Genomic DNA, 18,534 nt, shown 5'->3' on the forward strand with positions numbered 1-18,534 from the left:
GTCAAGCGTCGGGAATACGCTCGCCACCGCACCTCTAATTACTCTGCGTGGGTTCGCAGGTTTGAATCCCATGAGAGATGGTTATGTGCGAGAGGATTGCTGGAGTCCTCGCCGCCGTAGGGTGGCTCACGTAACCGCTGGTCGGTTACGGTTTCCTCCACCATCAAGTCCATGCTTCCGAAAAACAAGTAACTAACTAATACCATACCCGACATAGAATGGTAACTGGGCGAGAGGCCGTGGTTCGCCATATGGATAGGCCGTCTTATCAACTTTTCTCTCCACCGGGATAAATATGTAAATCCTATATAGCAAGTCAGGACCCTGGTCACGATCTCCACTCTCCAGGTATGGGCTGAGAATGATTGGGGCATAATTTTCATACTCATTTCGGAGAGCATAAAAGCCGAATAAACCCCTAAATCATATGGCAATATAGTGTTAATTACCAGCCCATGAGTCATGCTATAGAATTGTATTCTTCACCTCAAATGTAGTATATTCTTTTCTCGGGATAAAAATGAAATTCCTCTTCCGTTTTCGAGCAAAAGCTACCCTCCAGTTACCAGCCTATGTCAAGCATGGAGACACATGACCTGTTAATCTTTTTATTTGCATAGACTTGGATTTATTACATTTACTGTACAAAAGCAGGTTTTACTCTTTCATTATGTCATTGATTTAGATCGAGGTGAACTTGGAATAAGGCTCTAGCGGTCGGATTTAGAGCTCGCGCGTAAACTTTTCTTGCAAAACTCCAACTCGCTTTAACTAGGCCCAAAACCTTGTGTGACTTCATCACTTAGGCTATGTTTTGTTCATGTTTTTATTATATTTTTATACAAATAAATTCAAATATATAGATCAGGATATATATTCAAGTGATAAAACACAAAACGAAACGTAATAAATAAAAGAGATATTTTTTTCGTGACGTGACGGATGACAAAATTTGACTCCGGTATTCACTCAGATTACTATATCTTATGGTCGCAGGCAAACTTGATTTTAACAGACGCATTTTCACCAAACTACTCTGCTTTTGTTTGGTTTTAGTTAAAGAGAGAACAGTTTGAATATTAACCTAATGCCAACATTTAGCGAAGTGATATATTCAGAAAAATTATGACAGAGGAATCGACTCTGACTTTCGATGATTTGCCTGATAACCTGTATCTCGAAATTTTTCAATATTTGCCTTCGAGCACGGACTTGCTGAATTTGCAAAGGTAAGATAGAAATTAGGTACCTATTTAGGGTCTCGTGTAGTTTCGTACCTAACGTACTTCTAGTGGGCGTAGCATAACAATTTTTTGATATGGTAATCCTAACCCCCATCTGACTACGCCATCCAAAAATTAAAACACTACGACATCACAATCATGTTATAGAGCTTGCCAAATATACGCACGATCGACCGAAATGGCATTGGCGCCGACGATAAGGACCTGACTGACGTTATTGATGTCTCTCCTATTGGAATCGTTGCGACGAGAAAACAAGATAAATAACTGTTCGATTTCGGGTGCTCATTTGCACGTCTTGGATGGCGAAACTACATGAGACCCCATATTTATCCCGAGGGAGAGGAAAGGGAGATAATATGGCTTAACCGTGTGGTGAACTAATACTCTCGTCCGGCTGTCCGGTTAACAGTACAAACAGTATGGGATTGAGTCGATTCAATCAATCATTTATTTTGGTCTTCTGACATAAACAGTACAAAAAGTAAACAGACAAACAAAATGCAGAGATACCTGGGAGACGGGCATAACCTAAAAAAAATTAAAAAGCGTACAATGTACGTGCCTTCCCACCAAAGAAGAATGAACAAAACACAGAAAAACGCGATTTACAATCGGGCAGTACCGGTACTTTGGAAGCAATTTAACAAAAACAGCAAATTGAAGCAAATAATTGAATGCAATAAACTTCTACCTTTCAAATCAAAATGAGAGACGTGTATGTGTAATACAACACTGCTTTTCCTACAAAAACATGGAACAAAAAAATACTCCCTGACGCAAAACGGTGATGCTGTAGGCCTAGTTCAATTTCATTGCAAAACAACACAGTGACAAAAAATTGTTACATAAAAAACAAGCTTGGTAAATAGATTGAATGTTCTATAGCAGTCTATGCACAAGTCATGGATTGGGGTATCGGGTTCTTTTGTTGTTTTCAATTAGTTCAATTTAAAATCATTGTATCCGTTCCAATGCTTCCAACATCAATATGGAATTTCCACAAACGACCACCATTCCAACAGGCGCAGTGGTTCCATCTTCAATTTTAAAGACACGATTTAGCTTTTTCAAAGACTTTTCATTTTCCAGTTCATTTGAATCAGGAGAGTCAAACTCAGACATGACTAATCACAGTGCACTCTGAACTTTACAATAAATCTGATGTAAACTGTTGTATAGTAGAAAAAATTATTTTTATCAGTGGACTCATTTTATGTCTTTATTTTATAGTTTCATATTGTGATAATTCATACTGACAGTTTGACCACAGCGTAAATAAAATGGTCAGGAGCCTAGGTGACCTGCAAAGGTCTTGCATACTGACCATCACGATTCAATGTTTAAATATTCACTGCACTGTAGTTTAATTGAAATCTGTACTATTGTCCTTTTTTGACATTGTTTAGTGCAAATAAAATCTCTCTCTCTGTCTCTGCTCCACACTGACCAGATTCTTTTTTGCAGGGTCAGCAAAAGGTGGCAACGTGTAGCATGCGATTATTGGTTATGGAAGAAGGTTAAAATAACCCCTCATCCAATTTTAAAAACCACGCTTGCGAAAATAGTCCGTCGATATTTCACGGAGTCTACAACATCACTCGACGTTTGTGGTGGTGTTTGGAGGCGGCGACGGCATATGAGCAGCACGGTTTCGTTATCCAATAATGTTTTGTCTTTGATTGGGAAAATGTCACCAAAGCTACGAGAATTTATGGTTTGTTTTCTCATTTGTTCTGTTGGCTACTGAAACCATATAAAAATTTGCTGACGCTCTCGCTAAGAAATAATGGAAACTCATCTCTGAGCAAAGTTACAGGCACTCGCTAAGAAATAATGCAGACTCATCTCAGAGCAAAATTATCGGCACTCACTCAAAAATAAAGGGGACTCATTTCCAAGCAAATTCATGGGCATTCACTCAGAAGTAAAGGACACTCATCTCAGAGCAAAGTTATCGGCACTCACTCAGAAATAAAGGAGACTCATCTCAGAGCAAAGTTACATGCACTCACTCGTAGGTGGAGGAGACTCCAACTCTCAGTAAAGTCAGAGGCGACCACTAAAGTGCCGAGAGTTACTGAAACTATATAGAATTATGGAGGTTCATTAGGAGCTAGTATATACCGATGGGCGCAGGACCTGAAGCCAGGCGGGGTGGTTTTGGGGGTCGAAACCCCCCCTGAAATGAAAAAAAAAATAAAAAGCTTCTTACTATATCATACATAGCATCAAAACACACTTATTCCGGTGTTCGGCCGGACCCGAGGTTCAACCCAACTTGGCAAACAGAATTTCAATGTTTTTTTTTTACATCTTAAAAGAGGGGGGGAGACCCCATAAACGCGGGATAATCAGGGGTGCGGTGGCAAGCGTAATCCTAACTTTTAGCCAGATGCGTCACGTTGCAAATACTGGTCATAATTTTTCTGTATTACCATGTTTAATTAAATTTAAATCATCTCAGATTGAGGAGGACAACTTAAAGGATATTGATTTGAGTCTGCTGCCCAGTAGTGTCCAACGATTGTCTTTCACAAATTGTGAGATTCCGACAGATTGTCTCGTCAACGTTGATAAAAAGTTTCCGGAGTTACATTCGTTACTCTTTCGAAGATGCCCGATATTACAAGATGGACATCTTGCTTTATTTGGGAAATTGGAAAATTTAGAAAGGTCAGTCACGGATTATCACATATATTCAGATTTGGTTTCTCCATAGGGTTAGGGTTAGGCCATAATTTCATTTCAATTTTCCTTATTTTACTGCTATTACGAGTTCGGGGACTAGCCAAGTGACTCTCGTAGTTTTTGTACATGAAAATATGGCCTAACCCTAACCTGGTATACATACTACGTTTCGGTGTTCGCCATCTTTGTTCACATACTTCTGGAGTACCCAGCTTGGTATCATCCAATGATACGCATGTATAAATCTATGCATCAATTACAAAACAGACTTGAAATTCTAATTTGAGGCAGACAAAAATATGGATTTTGAATTTTTTTCAAATATATCTGCCATCACAGATTGGTTTTTCATGGTATTTATCCTGGAGTGATAAGAGGCTTCAAGCATATGGAGAGTGACTTCCTCAAGTTGAGTCAAAGATTAGTTGGCCAGTTATTTGTTTCAGCTGCATGAACTTGGTTACGAAGAAGACTGTGACTAGGGCTGGGAATGCATAACCAACCGGTTAACCGATTTTAGATGATTAACGTTTACGATTTATTTCAACCCTTAACTGACATCTCAAGTACAAATCATCTTTATAATGTACAATTTCTTTAAAAATGATTAATTTATCGCAAATTTATCTCCTGTGGCATTTAATTCATGAGAATAACACTGATTGTATTGGTGAGCACCAAAAATGTAGAAAATTATTGAAGTACCAATATCACTGACTATGGAAACTTCACAATGATAAATTCAGAATCAGATTTCGGTCAGAATATATTGTTCACGATTTTATTGCAAAATCGTATATTCAATGTCATCCAACAAGTGCGCAGTTGATGCTGTTTTTCTTTATGATATCTCGAAGTAGAATTTGCTGATCGAACACTTAAAATTTGTCACATAAATGACATTTAATAACAGAATAGGGTTTCACCAATATACTTCCATATGTCCGAAGCTCGCTGCATATCTCTTTCAGCAGAGCGATCATGAAACTCTTCATTCGTGAATGATTTTGAGCAATACCGGGATATTATCACTCGAAATTGGTTTGTAACTTATGACGTCAAACGTCACGCTGCGCTTAACCGGTTAATTCTACCCGGTTAACGGTTAAAGTTTTCTCCTTGTAAATTCCCAGCCCTAACTGTGACTGAAACAGTGGGTACGTAAACCAACCTACGACAGCGAGGAGTTCAGTAACCCTCTCGGTACATAATTATCACCCACAGGATTCAACCTGCTGCAGAGCAATCAGAGGTGCTCAGCCATCTGGGAAATGCTATTTGCCAGAAATGCAATAAAGATACAGTTAACCTAATCCCATACCCGACTTGGAATGGTAACCGGACGAGAGGTCGTGGTTCGCCATATGGATAAGCCGTCTTATCACCTTTCCTCTCCCCCGGGATAAATATGTAAATCTTATTCATATCCTAACACTTACTGGTATTTCATATTAATTTAATTTAGTAAGTGAAGCAATAGCCTTTCATACCTCTAAAATATAGAGTTGGCTAACTACAGCATAGAAATGAAAAAAAATATCGAGTAGGTAGGTGGGGTAAATGGAGTAGGCCCAGCTAAAATAGTTGAGCGATGCTCAATGTGTACAACCATTTGTCATTCACCTAACAAAATTTGAAAATATTTTGTCTTTTTATTCTCAGATTGGAGTGTTATGGGTGTTATCGCATAGACAGTTCGGCAATCCGAGTTATTGCTGAAAATTTTTCGAATTTGAAAACTCTTGCTCTGATTGGTTCCCCATTTCTCGGGGACAGGGATTGCGCAATAATCGCGGAAAAATTACCGAAGTTAACGACGATTGAAATCGAAGAATGGATAGATATTACGATGAACGGTGTCACAACTTTACGGAAAAATCTCCGGAACTTAAAATTTTTGAGCATCAAGTGTAGTAGTATAAATCAAGGAGAAATAGTTATTGAGGGGTCAAGGGTTCATGTGTGAAAGGTCAAGTTGAATGGAAGTATCAAGGAAGCATTAACCAGGGAAAAATATTCATTGAGAGGTCAAGAGTTCATATGTGAAAGGTCAAGTTGAATGAAAATTATGAATTCCATTATTGTGCCCTACTGTGTTTTTTTTATTTTTTCACATATTTGCTCAGAACAAGCCACGGTACTCCCGTAGTATGTGCACCAAGATGGCGCATAACCTGAACATAGTATGTGTACTGGGTTAAGGTTCAGGTTGTGTGTCATATTGGTGCACAAAATTTAGGAGCGCCCAAGCCACTGCTGCATAAAGTGGCTTCTATACAGGATGCTCAAATAAATTCGCTCGCTTTTATTGTGATTACAATTAAAAATTTATTTTTCTTTGTTTATTAATAGTTCTTATTGTGCTTGTAGTTTTCATTTGCATTCAATAAAATTTATTTAAACTTACAATTCGCCGGATGAGAACAGAAGGGGCCTAAGTCACATTTTTGGAAAATTGACTTTTTTCAATATTTTGTGGTTTTTAGCCATGCTCTACAAGGTTGTATTCTTGAAATCCTGAATTTCTCAATAAAAATTTTAGCTGGACTTAGGATTATAATATTTTGTAGAAGTTAAAAACAGAATGGCCCTAAGTCCAGCTAAAATTTTCATTATTGAGAAATTTAGGATCCCAAGACCACCACCTTGTAGAGCATGGCTCAAAACCCCAAAATATTGAAGAAGATAGTCCTAAGTTCCAATATGATGGGCATGAACATCAGAAATTAAATTATATTATGAGTATATTATCATTTATGCATTTTGTTCAAATGTAATCAAATACAACACTGGTTTAATATATTCATATGATGATTGTGTTTCACTAATGTTCCGTGAAAGACTAAGTGCTTTGCGTCAAATTGTTTTCCCCCATATTCATTCCCAACTATACACAAATGTCCGATAGATTCACACTTTATATCATTATATTTAAATGAATGTAAAACAAACCATTGCTTGAACGACTCTGTAGTGGGAACAGTCTGTGTACTATTGACATAATTCGTTTGCTTCTTACTAGATGTGCATGTTTTGCTGTGAATAAGTAGGCTTAACATACATCCCTGTTTAGCTGGAACCGTCCCGATTTTAATACTGTGTACTGGTCATGCTGCATTGGCAGTCATAAACAGTTTTTTTCTGCTAATGGGGGTGTATATTTATCACTGTTTTTCAACTAGTTGAATTAACGCAAGTTTCTTCAATTTGCACTGTCCCACTTTTTTGTTCGATATGGTAAGCCTTGTAGTATTCGGTTATATGAAGTCTATTAGTGTTCCACTTCAACTGCATTATTATTATTATGAAAAACAATCTTGAAATTTGTGTATTGAACTCGTGTGTTGCTTGATTTAAATCGGCTTTTTTTATTAAGGGCTCAGTTTAGTTTCAGGCTCGACGTTATGGCGCATCATGCTAGCTTAACACTATCGCAGGTTTGGATCATGTGGGCGATAATTTTCTGCAAGAGGATTGTTGAACTCCTTGTTGCCACAGAGTGGTTCAAACCACTGCATGTCCATCTGGAACAAATAACTGGCTAACTAATCCCAGACAAGGACTGGTGTAACCATGAGAGGCCGTGGTTCGCCATATGATTAAGCTGTCTTTTACCACCCCTGGGATAAAATGTAAATCCCATCCCTATGCAGAATTCATGGTGCTCCCGAAGTATGTGTACCAAGATGACGTACTTGAAAACTAACATGGTACATATACTATGTTCAGGTTGTGCGCCTTCAGGTTGTGCGCCTTCTTGGTACACATACTTCGGGAGCACAGAGTTCATAGCCCTGTTTCTTCTTTGCTTCTAAGAAATACGCTTGCAATCTTGTTACCCACGATAACGATAACCAAAGCTGGACTGGTAAATGTACAGATAAAATCTCCTCAATATGATAGTCTTATCAATTTGTCCTCCCGTGAATAAATATGCAATTCTCTATCTCTATCTCAATCCCCTCTATCAGCGTCAGTTTAGAATAGAGACAAGGTTTTACTATGTATTGACAACATTCACCTCAGCATCAATACTAATTTTTTCCCTGCTGGATAAACATGAAAATACTACCTCCATCTATGCAAATACAAACAGAAAGATTGACGTCACGGATTGTATTTCTGATATTTTAAAATGTTAAAATCAAGTTGTTTGAGAAAAAAATTAGTCAAAACATTAAGATTTGCTAAAATAACATACCAAAATAAAATAAGGAAAAAATCGCATTTTCACATTCAAATGGCAAAACTAAAATATATCCTCAACCATAAAATAAATCTAAGCATGGGGTCAAAGGTCAAAATGGAGTTTGCAATATCAACTTGGGAAATTGAATTCTCTCAAAATAAAACATTATAGTGAGATAGCTATTAATGGCTTGATCTTTGTTTTCTTTTTTCAGTCTTATTACAGTGCTAAATATTAGAATCACAAAAATGTTGGGGCTGTGGGAACTCAATCGCCTCCACAATTAAGATATATCCAGACCATAAAATAATTCTTACGCCCAGGGTCTAAGGTCTGATCTAGATTAAACAAAAACCTGATCAGAAATTTTAAATTCTGCTTAGGCATAAGAGTTTAGCATTGTTTATATAACATACAGTGTTATTGGCTTTCCTCTCCCACAAGATATATGTGAATCCTACCTTACTTTTTAAATCTACTTTCAAATGAAATTCCCAGATAGGACGTTGGTTGGAGAGTGCCATCATGAGCAGTATGTTTCCGGATGTATAATTAAGGTACCGGATTTCTACAAACATACATATGCCTAATCTGTGATAATGACAACAGAACCCCAAAAAAACAAAGTGTTAATCTTTTTCACTCTTCGGCAGGCCATAATAAATTGTTACGCCGTTCGAGGTTTGAGAACCACTGGGACAATGCAAGAAAAGTTACCCAGATTAACAACCATACCACTATCAGTTCCAATATTCAATAACAAAGTTTAGAAATAGAATTTACATCCATAATGCAAATATCTGCAACCAAATTACAGTCTTCATTTTTTAGATAAGTTTAGATAAAAAAATAGAGATAACCTATTTTCAGGAAATTCAGTTCGCCCCCCACCCCCTCTGGAAATATGGCTTTTTGAATAAACTCTCTATTTCTACAGCCCAGCACCATTTCAGCATTTCAAGAGCGTTTCTCATTTCTAGCAAACCCATGATCGTGTGATACAATTTATCGATTTAGTGAATAAAATTTGACATTCTGCTACATCCAAGTCCCCATATTTTTTACATTTTCTATCAGAACAAGGCTCTATCTGATATACAATGATATCTTTTATCCTACATCCCCCCCTTTATTTTTTGATAATAATCAATTTAATAAATAAATTTACCAGTTACAGCTAAAATTCCTACAATTTCACACAGCGTTTTAGAATTCCATATCTCGATCAAGTTAACACATAAAATACTGTATAAGAACTAACAATACTAAGTTAACTAAAATTGAATCATTTTTCTTATTTTCTCTGATTAGGGGTCCAGTAATGTCCTTGTTGAGGGAGGGGCCTATTTGGGGGGTAAGAATGATGGGGATTCACCCCAAAAAAGGGAGGAGCGCTATGTGAAGCGTTATAGTGCACTTCTCTGCCACCATGTGGTGTGTTTTTCTCATTCGTGTTCACGAACGTCTGACTTGATATGTGACTTCCGTTGGGGTCATGGGTCATGACTTTTTGACCTTGGTGATTTCCAAATGGGGGGTTAAATCCGTATCCTGGGCTTGGTGGAGAAACCCCATATGCAAAGGGGTTCATATCTCCTGGACTTCGTGAATAGGGGTAATTGTAACCCCCCTGGTTAGGGGGAGTTCGAGCAAAATTAAAAGGATTCTGGTTGTTGTTTCGTGGGGAAGTAGAAAAAGGGGCGTGGTTATACATACCCCCAAAATTAGGGGGCGATAGGGGGGACATTGAAAACGGGGGTACATTAGGAGAAGGAGGGTAGCCGTGCAGAACAGTGGGGCGTTGATGAATTTCTGCAAAAAAATAAATTGAAATTAAAGAACTTTATTTTTTATAATATGATTTCCACAAAAGGCGTCAAACGAGAAATGAATAAAATCCTAGATTTGGAATCTTGATTAGAGCAAGCCAGCAGATAAACCACTATAGGCTACTTTCAAGTCAGTTGTAAGTTACAAATCTTCCGCAATAATTTTTTAAACTCTCAGTGGAAGATCTTAAATTGAGCAACCTATGACAGATCTTAAAGCAGTTGTTCTCAACCTGTGGTACACACACTACTAGTGGCACGCAGAAACTATACAATTAGTACGCAAGCAGCTCTGAATTATTGCAACAATTAACTTTTGAGTTGGCTAAAGTATGATGTCAACGTTTCTCTTCAGCTTCCATACTGTATGAATTCACTGAACGGCGTTTATAGCGCTACCGATCCTATTTTTACAGATCACCCTCGTTCGTTTTGCGTGTTGCATCACAAAGAATGTCGTACCACATTATAAAACACTCCCATAGCACGTTTTTTGTGTTCTTGTTTCTCAACTCGAAAAGGGGGCTTTGTCGGTGGTACGCGGCAAGGGTATAAAACAGTAAAGTTGTACGCAGTCAGTAAAAGGTTCAGAACCACTGGCTTAGATAGAGTCTCAGTGGTTAACACACTTCTAGCGAATATACATAAATATAAAAATGCCGTACCTTCAGCACTGGTACTTTGCCTTGGTATGAGATGATTCAAATTATCTCCGGGTTTTGGTCTGCTATTCTTTTCATGAGCTCTCTTTTCCTCTATCAGCTGGGTCTCGACTTCTTGTAGAGTTTGAATGGATCCTGAGTAAGTTTCAAGTGTTACGAATAATTTTAGCAGTCAACACAGTTTTCGGTTGAGCAGCATTTTCTAGTGTTGAATTTTATGATTTTTTTATGCAATATCAATATGAATACCGTATTTTAGCGAGGTATTAATTATTTAGTGATGGGAAACGCGGTTTCTCTATTGAGTCAGCGCGAAGGAATCAAAACCGCAGATCGATAAGTCGGCAGTCTCCGATCGCTATCTAGTTAAACGTATAGAACTAAGTGTTATTTATTCAAGATGGAAAATTACAATAGCACACTTCATGCACTAGCCCAGGGCTACTCAACTATTTTTACCGAAGATCCGCACACAGAACTTCAAAATTATTTGGGTCCGGTCTTTCCAGAAATTATATTTCGGCATCCTTGAACGCGCACTTCCTCAACCGGCTAATGATTATTAGATAATCGAGATTATTTATTATGGTGTTATAGTTCTTTTCATATATATTCAAAACTATAAAAATCATTTTATAAAAGGAAACTACAAAAGTGGGGGTTACGATCCAAAATAAATAATTAGGTGCGGTCCGAATCAAATACTCGGAAGGTCCGGATTCGGACACCAGTCCACCAGTTGTGTAGCCCTGCTATAGTGAGTAGATCTCACATTATAAAAGGATCAATTTTTCTTTTCCATCTCTCTCCTAAAATGAAAATACCTGTTGCTGGGGAATCCCCTGACAATTCTTTCTTCAAATTCAAGTTTTTATTGTTCCGGGGGGTAACTTCGCGATGTCCTTGCGTATCGGGTGTCGCGATGTTTGTGTTGTTGCTCTGTTTTCCTTCTCTTGAAGATTTGAAGTCTGCAGCGAGATTTCTTGAAAACGAAAAAATAAAATTGTTTAGAAGCAAATAGAGCAGGGGTTCCCAAACTGGGGGTAAAGTTTATTGTTAGCCTGGCATCATCAATGATAATATCGTTTAGTTTAGGTTTACAGTATTAATTTATAAAATATTGAGTCATGCGTGTATAAGCCGAATTTTTAGTGTGATCAAAGGTATGCACATATAATAACATATAAACCGACCAGCGGTTACGTGAACCACCCCACGATGGCGAAGAGCCCAGCAATTTTCTCGCACATAATTATCCCCACAAGATTCAACCTCATTTCTCGTTACTCCCGTAGTATGAGCAACAAGATGGCGGACAACTGAATGTCGTACATGTATCAGGTTATCATAATTTCAGGTACAAATACTACGAGAGTCACTTGGTTAGTCCCTGAACACGTGAGAGAACTAATTGGAATAAAATTATGGCCTAACCTCAGCCCATACCATGTTCAAGTGTCCGCCATCTTATGGCACATACTACAGGAGTGCCCTTTTAATGCGATTAAGCCATTTTACGACATACATTTACCCTGGAATAGAGATGGAAACCCTATTCCCGGTATGGTTGTTTCTTCATCATCAAGTCCACACGTCTGAAACAAATAACTGGCTGACTATTCCCATGCGCGACCTGGACTGGTAACTGGACGATGATGAAGTCGTCTTATTGACTTTGCTGTCCATGGGCATAAATATTTAAATCAGGGATCAAAATCTCGCGGCCTGGGAGCCAATTGCGGTGCGCAGGACGATAGTTTGTGGCCCTCGCCTTAATATGAGAGTATATTGTTAGTGTGGCCCGTAAGTCACTTAGCTCGGAACCGCCTTTTACTTCGGAATAGAATTAAACCTTATTCTTAGCTTTAAATAGAGTGGTCTACTGATGAGCTAGCTTGCACCAATTAAAAACACATACAATAAAGTAATATACCTGCTGACTTTTGGAGTATTTCTGCCTTGTTTATTCTGTTGATCCATGCTGCCACTAGATGGATGCGGTGACTTTGAAGATATACTACTTTGGGGAGTGGCTGAATTTTTGTTCTGCTGCCTCTTGTGACCACTTTGTGGCGTTTTGGGTTGGCTTTCGAAATTTTGATCAGAGGTTGAAGAAATTGGTCGTCTTCTATTTTCAGTCTTTTTCAGTGGATTTTCAACCCTATTAAGCGGACTTTCCTGCATTCGTTGGGGGGTTTTCCCCCCTCTTTGATTAGAATTTTGTCGTCCGAGACTGATGCGAGATTCGTGAAAATTCATGCTGTTAGGATCATATCTGAATTATAAAATTTTTATGAAAGAAACTGGTTGGGAATTTATATTTATCCCAGGGGAGAGGAAATGGGTTCAGACGGCGCAATCTTAGGATTTTCATATTCTTTGGGGGGGGGGGGAAAGTGTTAACTCAGCATAAACGTATAATTTGTAAATGCCCATAAACATAACCAAAGTAACTCTCAAGATACACTAACAGAAATAAGCCCTCAAGTACATGGCTACTTCACCTTCACAGCTGGTTGGTCATGATCAGTCATCTGTGACTGATGACATCACAAGTTATGCTCAGCCATCTGGTAAAATGCTAGTTGCCAGAAATACAATAAATATACAGTTAACAGAAAGTCGATAAGACGGCTTAACCATATGGTGAACCTCTCGTCTTGTTACCAGTCCATGTCGAGTATTCGGTTAGTCAGACAGTTATTTGTTTCAGATGAAATTGATTGCGGAGGGAGCCGTAAGCAACAAGTGCTTTGGGGGAAAGGAAAGCTGATTAGACTGTATAATCATCTGGTGCATTGATAGGAAAAATGATTCACCTTTTAGCCTGAACTATAATAGGTGACCTTTGACCTATGTTCTGCATGGGTGGTCGCATCATGTATGGAACTTTGGGCATCATCAAACGCAATGGATGGTGAGGAAACTGACCATCCTTCATTGGTGAACCTGTGAATGAGGAAACAACTTGATAAAATAATGAATACATAACATGGTGGTCAATAGCTCTAGACCAGTGGCGAGCAAGGTTTTTGAACCAGGGGCCAAAAATTTTGCCCATCCAGACTGGCCGGCCATATAAGTGTGACGCAAACAGTTACATTTCATGAACAATATTTACAGTGGTACACAAGTATATGCAGAAAAAACATAAGCCCTGCACCAAAACTAAATTTAATCGCAATCATAACAAATTCCCTGAGCTATTTTTTAGCTAAAACATCAAAATTTGTTTTTAGTTTGGTTGCGGCAGCATCAGACGGACCAGATTAAATTACCAAACAGGTCGGATTTGGCTCGCAGGTCGTAGTTTGCTCATGTGAGATCTAGACTGTATCATATTACATCGGTTTCCAAAGTGATCCATACATAGTCCCAGGGATCCATGGAAGAAACCTAAAGGCTCCGCGGGATATTCGTTTACTCATTAGAATACGGAAATTTTTTCTAATACAAAGCAGCGAATACATCCGATTCTTTTTCAATTTGCTCATAAATCGGGACATAAATCGTTAAACACCAATGTGCTTTTTCACTTTTATAAATTATTGTGGGTATCCATAAATGATAGCTGACCTCTTCATGGGCTATGTAACACCAAAAGTTTGAGACCCCTGCTTTATAGCACGTTTTAACACCACGACGAAAGAAGAGATTTCCAGCGTATATAAGAATTTAATGAATATGGGCTGGAAACCATGAAATAACGCCAGCCCTGATGCGTTTGTCGGTTTGTGCTGGCATTCTGAAATGTAGCACACGAAAGACGATGAACAGAACATATAAAACGAACAAAAGAATTGAACGTGAATTGTTTAAAGCGTAAAGTTCAAATGGACAATTCGAACTATTTTCCTACTTTTCATCAAATTTGACAAACAATCACCTTGTCTGGGGGCCGGGCAATCTTTCTTGAAATGTCCTTTCATTCCGCAAGCAAAACATTCCACATTTTTGAGTCCTTTAGCATCTAAAATTGAGATAAAAAGTTGATAAAATTGTACATATAAAAAAAAACATTAAAACATAAATCCGACAAAGTAGGATACCGAATTGACTCTAATTCCCCCCATGGGTCTGTTCAGGGTGTTTGAGTGAATCTATTCTCAGAATGTTGTAACTATCAGCGAACCTAATTCTGAAATTTCTAATTGAAACATCTAGCGGGTCCAGGAGGCCGGGAAAGGTGGGTTTTCGGGAGTCTTGAGAGAGGGTCCCAAACCAGGGGTCTCGACCCCAAATTGGGTCGGAGTGATAAGCAGGTAGGGTCGCAAACAGGTCATGGGGTCGCTGAGGTATGGTTGAGGATGAATGTACATAACTTCCAAAATTTGATAAATTAAGTTAAATACAGCAGTTTGTACCATGGCTTACTGTAGAACAGGCCTATAGGCATCGCTCTATGCTTATGCTATAGAAAATGTACGTGCTTATCGTGACATCACTGTTTGTTTGGTTTTAGCTAATTTCACTTAATATCACCACACGACCAAACACAAAAGTCCAGTGAAAAAAGCTCCAAAGTTTTATGAAAAATATATATATTGACCTGGGTTTGCACTGGACACATAAAAGTTGTTTTTGGGGTCGTCCTAAATAAAGCTTAGGAACCCCTGGTTTAAAAGGATTTGAAGCTACAAAATGGGGTACAGAATTATTATTTTTTTTTTCCATATTTCAAAATGGTGTGGTTCTGATTCTCAAACCCATGAATGGCTGCTACTCTTAAGCACAGCAAAGGTGTTAAAAAAAATTTACAATCTGGAGTGTTAGTCTTACTTTTTGAAAAATTTTCGAACTCTTTGGAGATTAAATTTTAATAATAAAATATATGCAAGATGTATTTGAGCCTAAGCTTTTTTTTCTGAGTCTATCCTTTTTTCGCAAGATTTAACAGGTTGGAATCCCCTGGTCCACTCTAAGAGACTCACCATCTCCCTTTTTCCCGCGCCCATTTCTTCTTTTCGGACAATCTTTGACAAAATGTCCGATCTTGCCACAAATTCTGCAACATCTGTCATTTGGGACTTCCTCCCCGTCCATCAAGAATTCAGCGTTGAAAAAATATCGCTGAATCTGGAAGGAAAAATAAAGGAAAAGATATATTAAATGGGTTTGTAACACTTATTCTGGAGGAGAGGAAAGCCAATAAGACGACATTGATCATAGGATAGCATTTTTATATTTATCCCAGTAAAAAGGAAAATCAATAAAACGGCTTCACCATATGGCGAACCATGGCATCTCGTTTGATTACACATCAATGTCTGGTATGAGATTAAGATATGATTTATATATTTATCCCGGGGGAGAAGAATGGCCATTAGGTGGATTAATCATTTGACAAACCACGGCCTCTCGTCCAGTTACCAGTCCATGTCGGTTATGAGAATTTTCCAGATGCTCGGACTTGATGGTGAAGGAACAGTCATACCGAGAGTGGGGTTTCCCCATTTATTCAAAATAAAGATATCTCGATAAAATGGCTTAATCACATGGCAAACCATCGTCTTTCATATGGAATAGGATTTACATATTTATCCCGGGGAAGATAAAAGCTGTTAAGACAGCCTAACCACGGCCTGTCTTCCGGTTACTATCCCATGTCGGGAACAGAATTAGTTAGCTAGTGATTTGTTTTCGGAAATATGGATCTAATGATGGCGGAAGACGTAACCGACCAGCGATTACATAAAACACTCTACGACAACGAGGAGTCCAGCAATCCGCTCTCACACGTAACTATCCCTGCATGAGATTCGAAACTGCGAACCCATGCAGAGTAATCAGAGGTGCAGTGACAAGCATATTCCTAACGCTTAGCACGATGAGCCGCACCTCCGAAATGACGAATGATGCATCTACCCCCCCCCCCCACAGCCTGCAATATGAACACCTTATCACACACTTACATCTCTCACACCATTCAGCAAGTTCCCAGGATCTGTCCCAAATCTCTCTCTTGCTTTTACAAAAACCTTCATGATAAAATTCGTCATTTTCCGTGAAACTCCTGCTCCAAGATTATGATTCAAATCAAAAGGGTCCTCAATGCAGATGCACTTCGATGTCCATTCCTGCAATTGCAAAAAAGTTGAATATTTATATCAGCTTGAAGGTTGCAGGGCGACAGAAACACCTAAAATGACCAAAACACTGCAAAGTTACCACATAGTCCAAGTTTGGAAATAGAGATGTGTTGTTTATTTATATAAAGGCTCAAAATGTTCTCCAGATAAAATTGAGATGGAAAGCATGACAAAAATCTCATCGGCCAGGCCCTGTTTTCTGGGATCAAAGGTCAGGGAAACATCCATACAGTCGATTTTACTATTATCCACCATTCAAACAACCCTATCCTACACTTCTACAATCCCAAAATACTGGTCATTTACCATGCCATACTTAACTAATAAAATACTATACTCTACCAGTCAAATGACAAGTTATACCATACCTTACCAATCAAATAATCAAAAAACAGAACAGCATGTTGTAGTATTAACCATACCTTACCAATCAAATACCCAAACAGTCAAAAAGCAGAACAGCGTGGTCTAGTATTAACCATACCTTACCAATCAAATACCCAAACAGTCAAAAAACAGAACAGCATGTTCTAGTATCAACCATACCTTACCAATCAAATACCCAAACAGTCAAAAAGCAGAACAGCGTGGTCTAGTATTAGCATACTTTACCAATCAAACAACACAGCAGGGTACCAACCATTATTTACCATTCAAATACAAACACAGCTAGGTACCAGCCATTCTTCATCAATCAAATAACCAACACAGCATGGTATCAACCATTCGTTACCATTCAAATACCAACCTTCTCAAAAGCAGTGAGCAGTTTTTTCTGTCTAATACTGGCGACATGATGGCTGAAGTCAAATTTCTCCGTGTAAAATCGTAGCAATCCAAGCCAGAGTTCCCCCAACGATTCATTGTTTTTACCAAAGTCAAACCATACCTTATCCTGCATAAAATATTACATTTTTTTATTTCCATATTTTGCTCAGACTAAAGCACTGTGTAAGGCTGATATCTAACCATATGTTAGGGTTAGGATGGGATTTACATAATTACCCCAAGGGGGGAAAGCTGATAATACAACCTAATCATATAGCACACCATGGAATTTCATAACCAGTTTGTTTTGAGAAACCCTATTGTGAGACAATATTACATTACAAAGAGTGTCTTAGCAATTTTTGAAATTGCAAAGGGAATTTATCAATACCACATATTGTTTTGGCCCTCAAAGATATATTAAATGAACTAAAAATACTTAAACAATTACTGATTAATAAACCAAAAACCTAGTTGATTTGAAATTGTAAAGGGACTTTATGAAAACCCTGTATATTTTTGTAGTCCGCATAAACATAACACGAACAGAATGGTTTCATTACATTTGAACCCATGACAATTGCACCTGCATGCTATTAAACATATAGAAATTTTTTGTTTCACGGATATTTTAACCCATACTAACCCTAACCCATTGGTTTTAGCACCCGCATATAGATTGAACCCGCGGATATACACATGAGTTCAAATGTACGTGGGTTCAAATGTACGTTCACGGAACAGAATATATTAATATAACACTAAGAAGTTCATCATGCTAACACAAAATTTGGTGCTCCCGAAGTATGCGAACCAAGATGGCGGACATCGGAACGTAACATGGGTAACGAGTTAGGGTTAGGGGATAATTTTTTTCCAATTTTCTTTATTTTAGTCCTATTATCAGTTCGAAGACTGGCCAAGAGCCTCCCGTAGTATTTATACCTAAAATTATGGCCTAACCCTAACCTAGTACACTTATTACATTCCGATGTCCGCCATCTTGGTTCGCATACTTCGGGAGCCCCCAAAATTTCTTTTGTAATGTTTCACTAAACCAAA

At 38.2% G+C, this 18,534-nt stretch overlaps 2 protein-coding genes across 2 annotated transcripts in view; one reads left to right on the forward strand and one right to left on the reverse strand.

Annotated features, from left to right (window-relative positions):
• Positions 1–967: 967 nt before the first annotated feature.
• LOC120335198 (F-box/LRR-repeat protein 12-like) lies at positions 968–7,271 on the forward strand. Its single transcript, XM_039402685.2, has 4 exons — positions 968–1,229; positions 2,712–2,961; positions 3,712–3,920; positions 5,598–7,271. The coding sequence occupies exons 1-4, from the start codon at positions 1,126–1,128 to the stop codon at positions 5,899–5,901; spliced, it is 867 nt and encodes a 288-aa protein (XP_039258619.2). The 5' UTR covers positions 968–1,125; the 3' UTR covers positions 5,902–7,271.
• A 765-nt stretch (positions 7,272–8,036) lies between these two features.
• Positions 8,037–18,534, reverse strand: part of LOC120335190 (terminal uridylyltransferase 4-like) — a 29,776-nt gene continuing 19,278 nt past the window's right edge. The window contains exons 23-31 of the mRNA XM_039402674.2: positions 17,453–17,599; positions 16,528–16,692; positions 15,547–15,691; positions 14,502–14,585; positions 13,435–13,564; positions 12,549–12,890; positions 11,440–11,597; positions 10,619–10,750; positions 8,037–9,936 (exon numbers count right to left, since the gene is read on the reverse strand). Of these exons, the coding sequence (XP_039258608.2) occupies positions 9,419–9,936; positions 10,619–10,750; positions 11,440–11,597; positions 12,549–12,890; positions 13,435–13,564; positions 14,502–14,585; positions 15,547–15,691; positions 16,528–16,692; positions 17,453–17,599 (1,821 nt within the window). The 3' untranslated portion in view covers positions 8,037–9,418. The remainder of the gene's footprint in view (positions 9,937–10,618; positions 10,751–11,439; positions 11,598–12,548; positions 12,891–13,434; positions 13,565–14,501; positions 14,586–15,546; positions 15,692–16,527; positions 16,693–17,452; positions 17,600–18,534) is intronic.

Source organism: Styela clava, chromosome 1 (genome assembly GCF_964204865.1).
Source record: "Styela clava chromosome 1, kaStyClav1.hap1.2, whole genome shotgun sequence".
In the NCBI taxonomy this organism is placed as follows: domain Eukaryota; kingdom Metazoa; phylum Chordata; class Ascidiacea; order Stolidobranchia; family Styelidae; genus Styela; species Styela clava.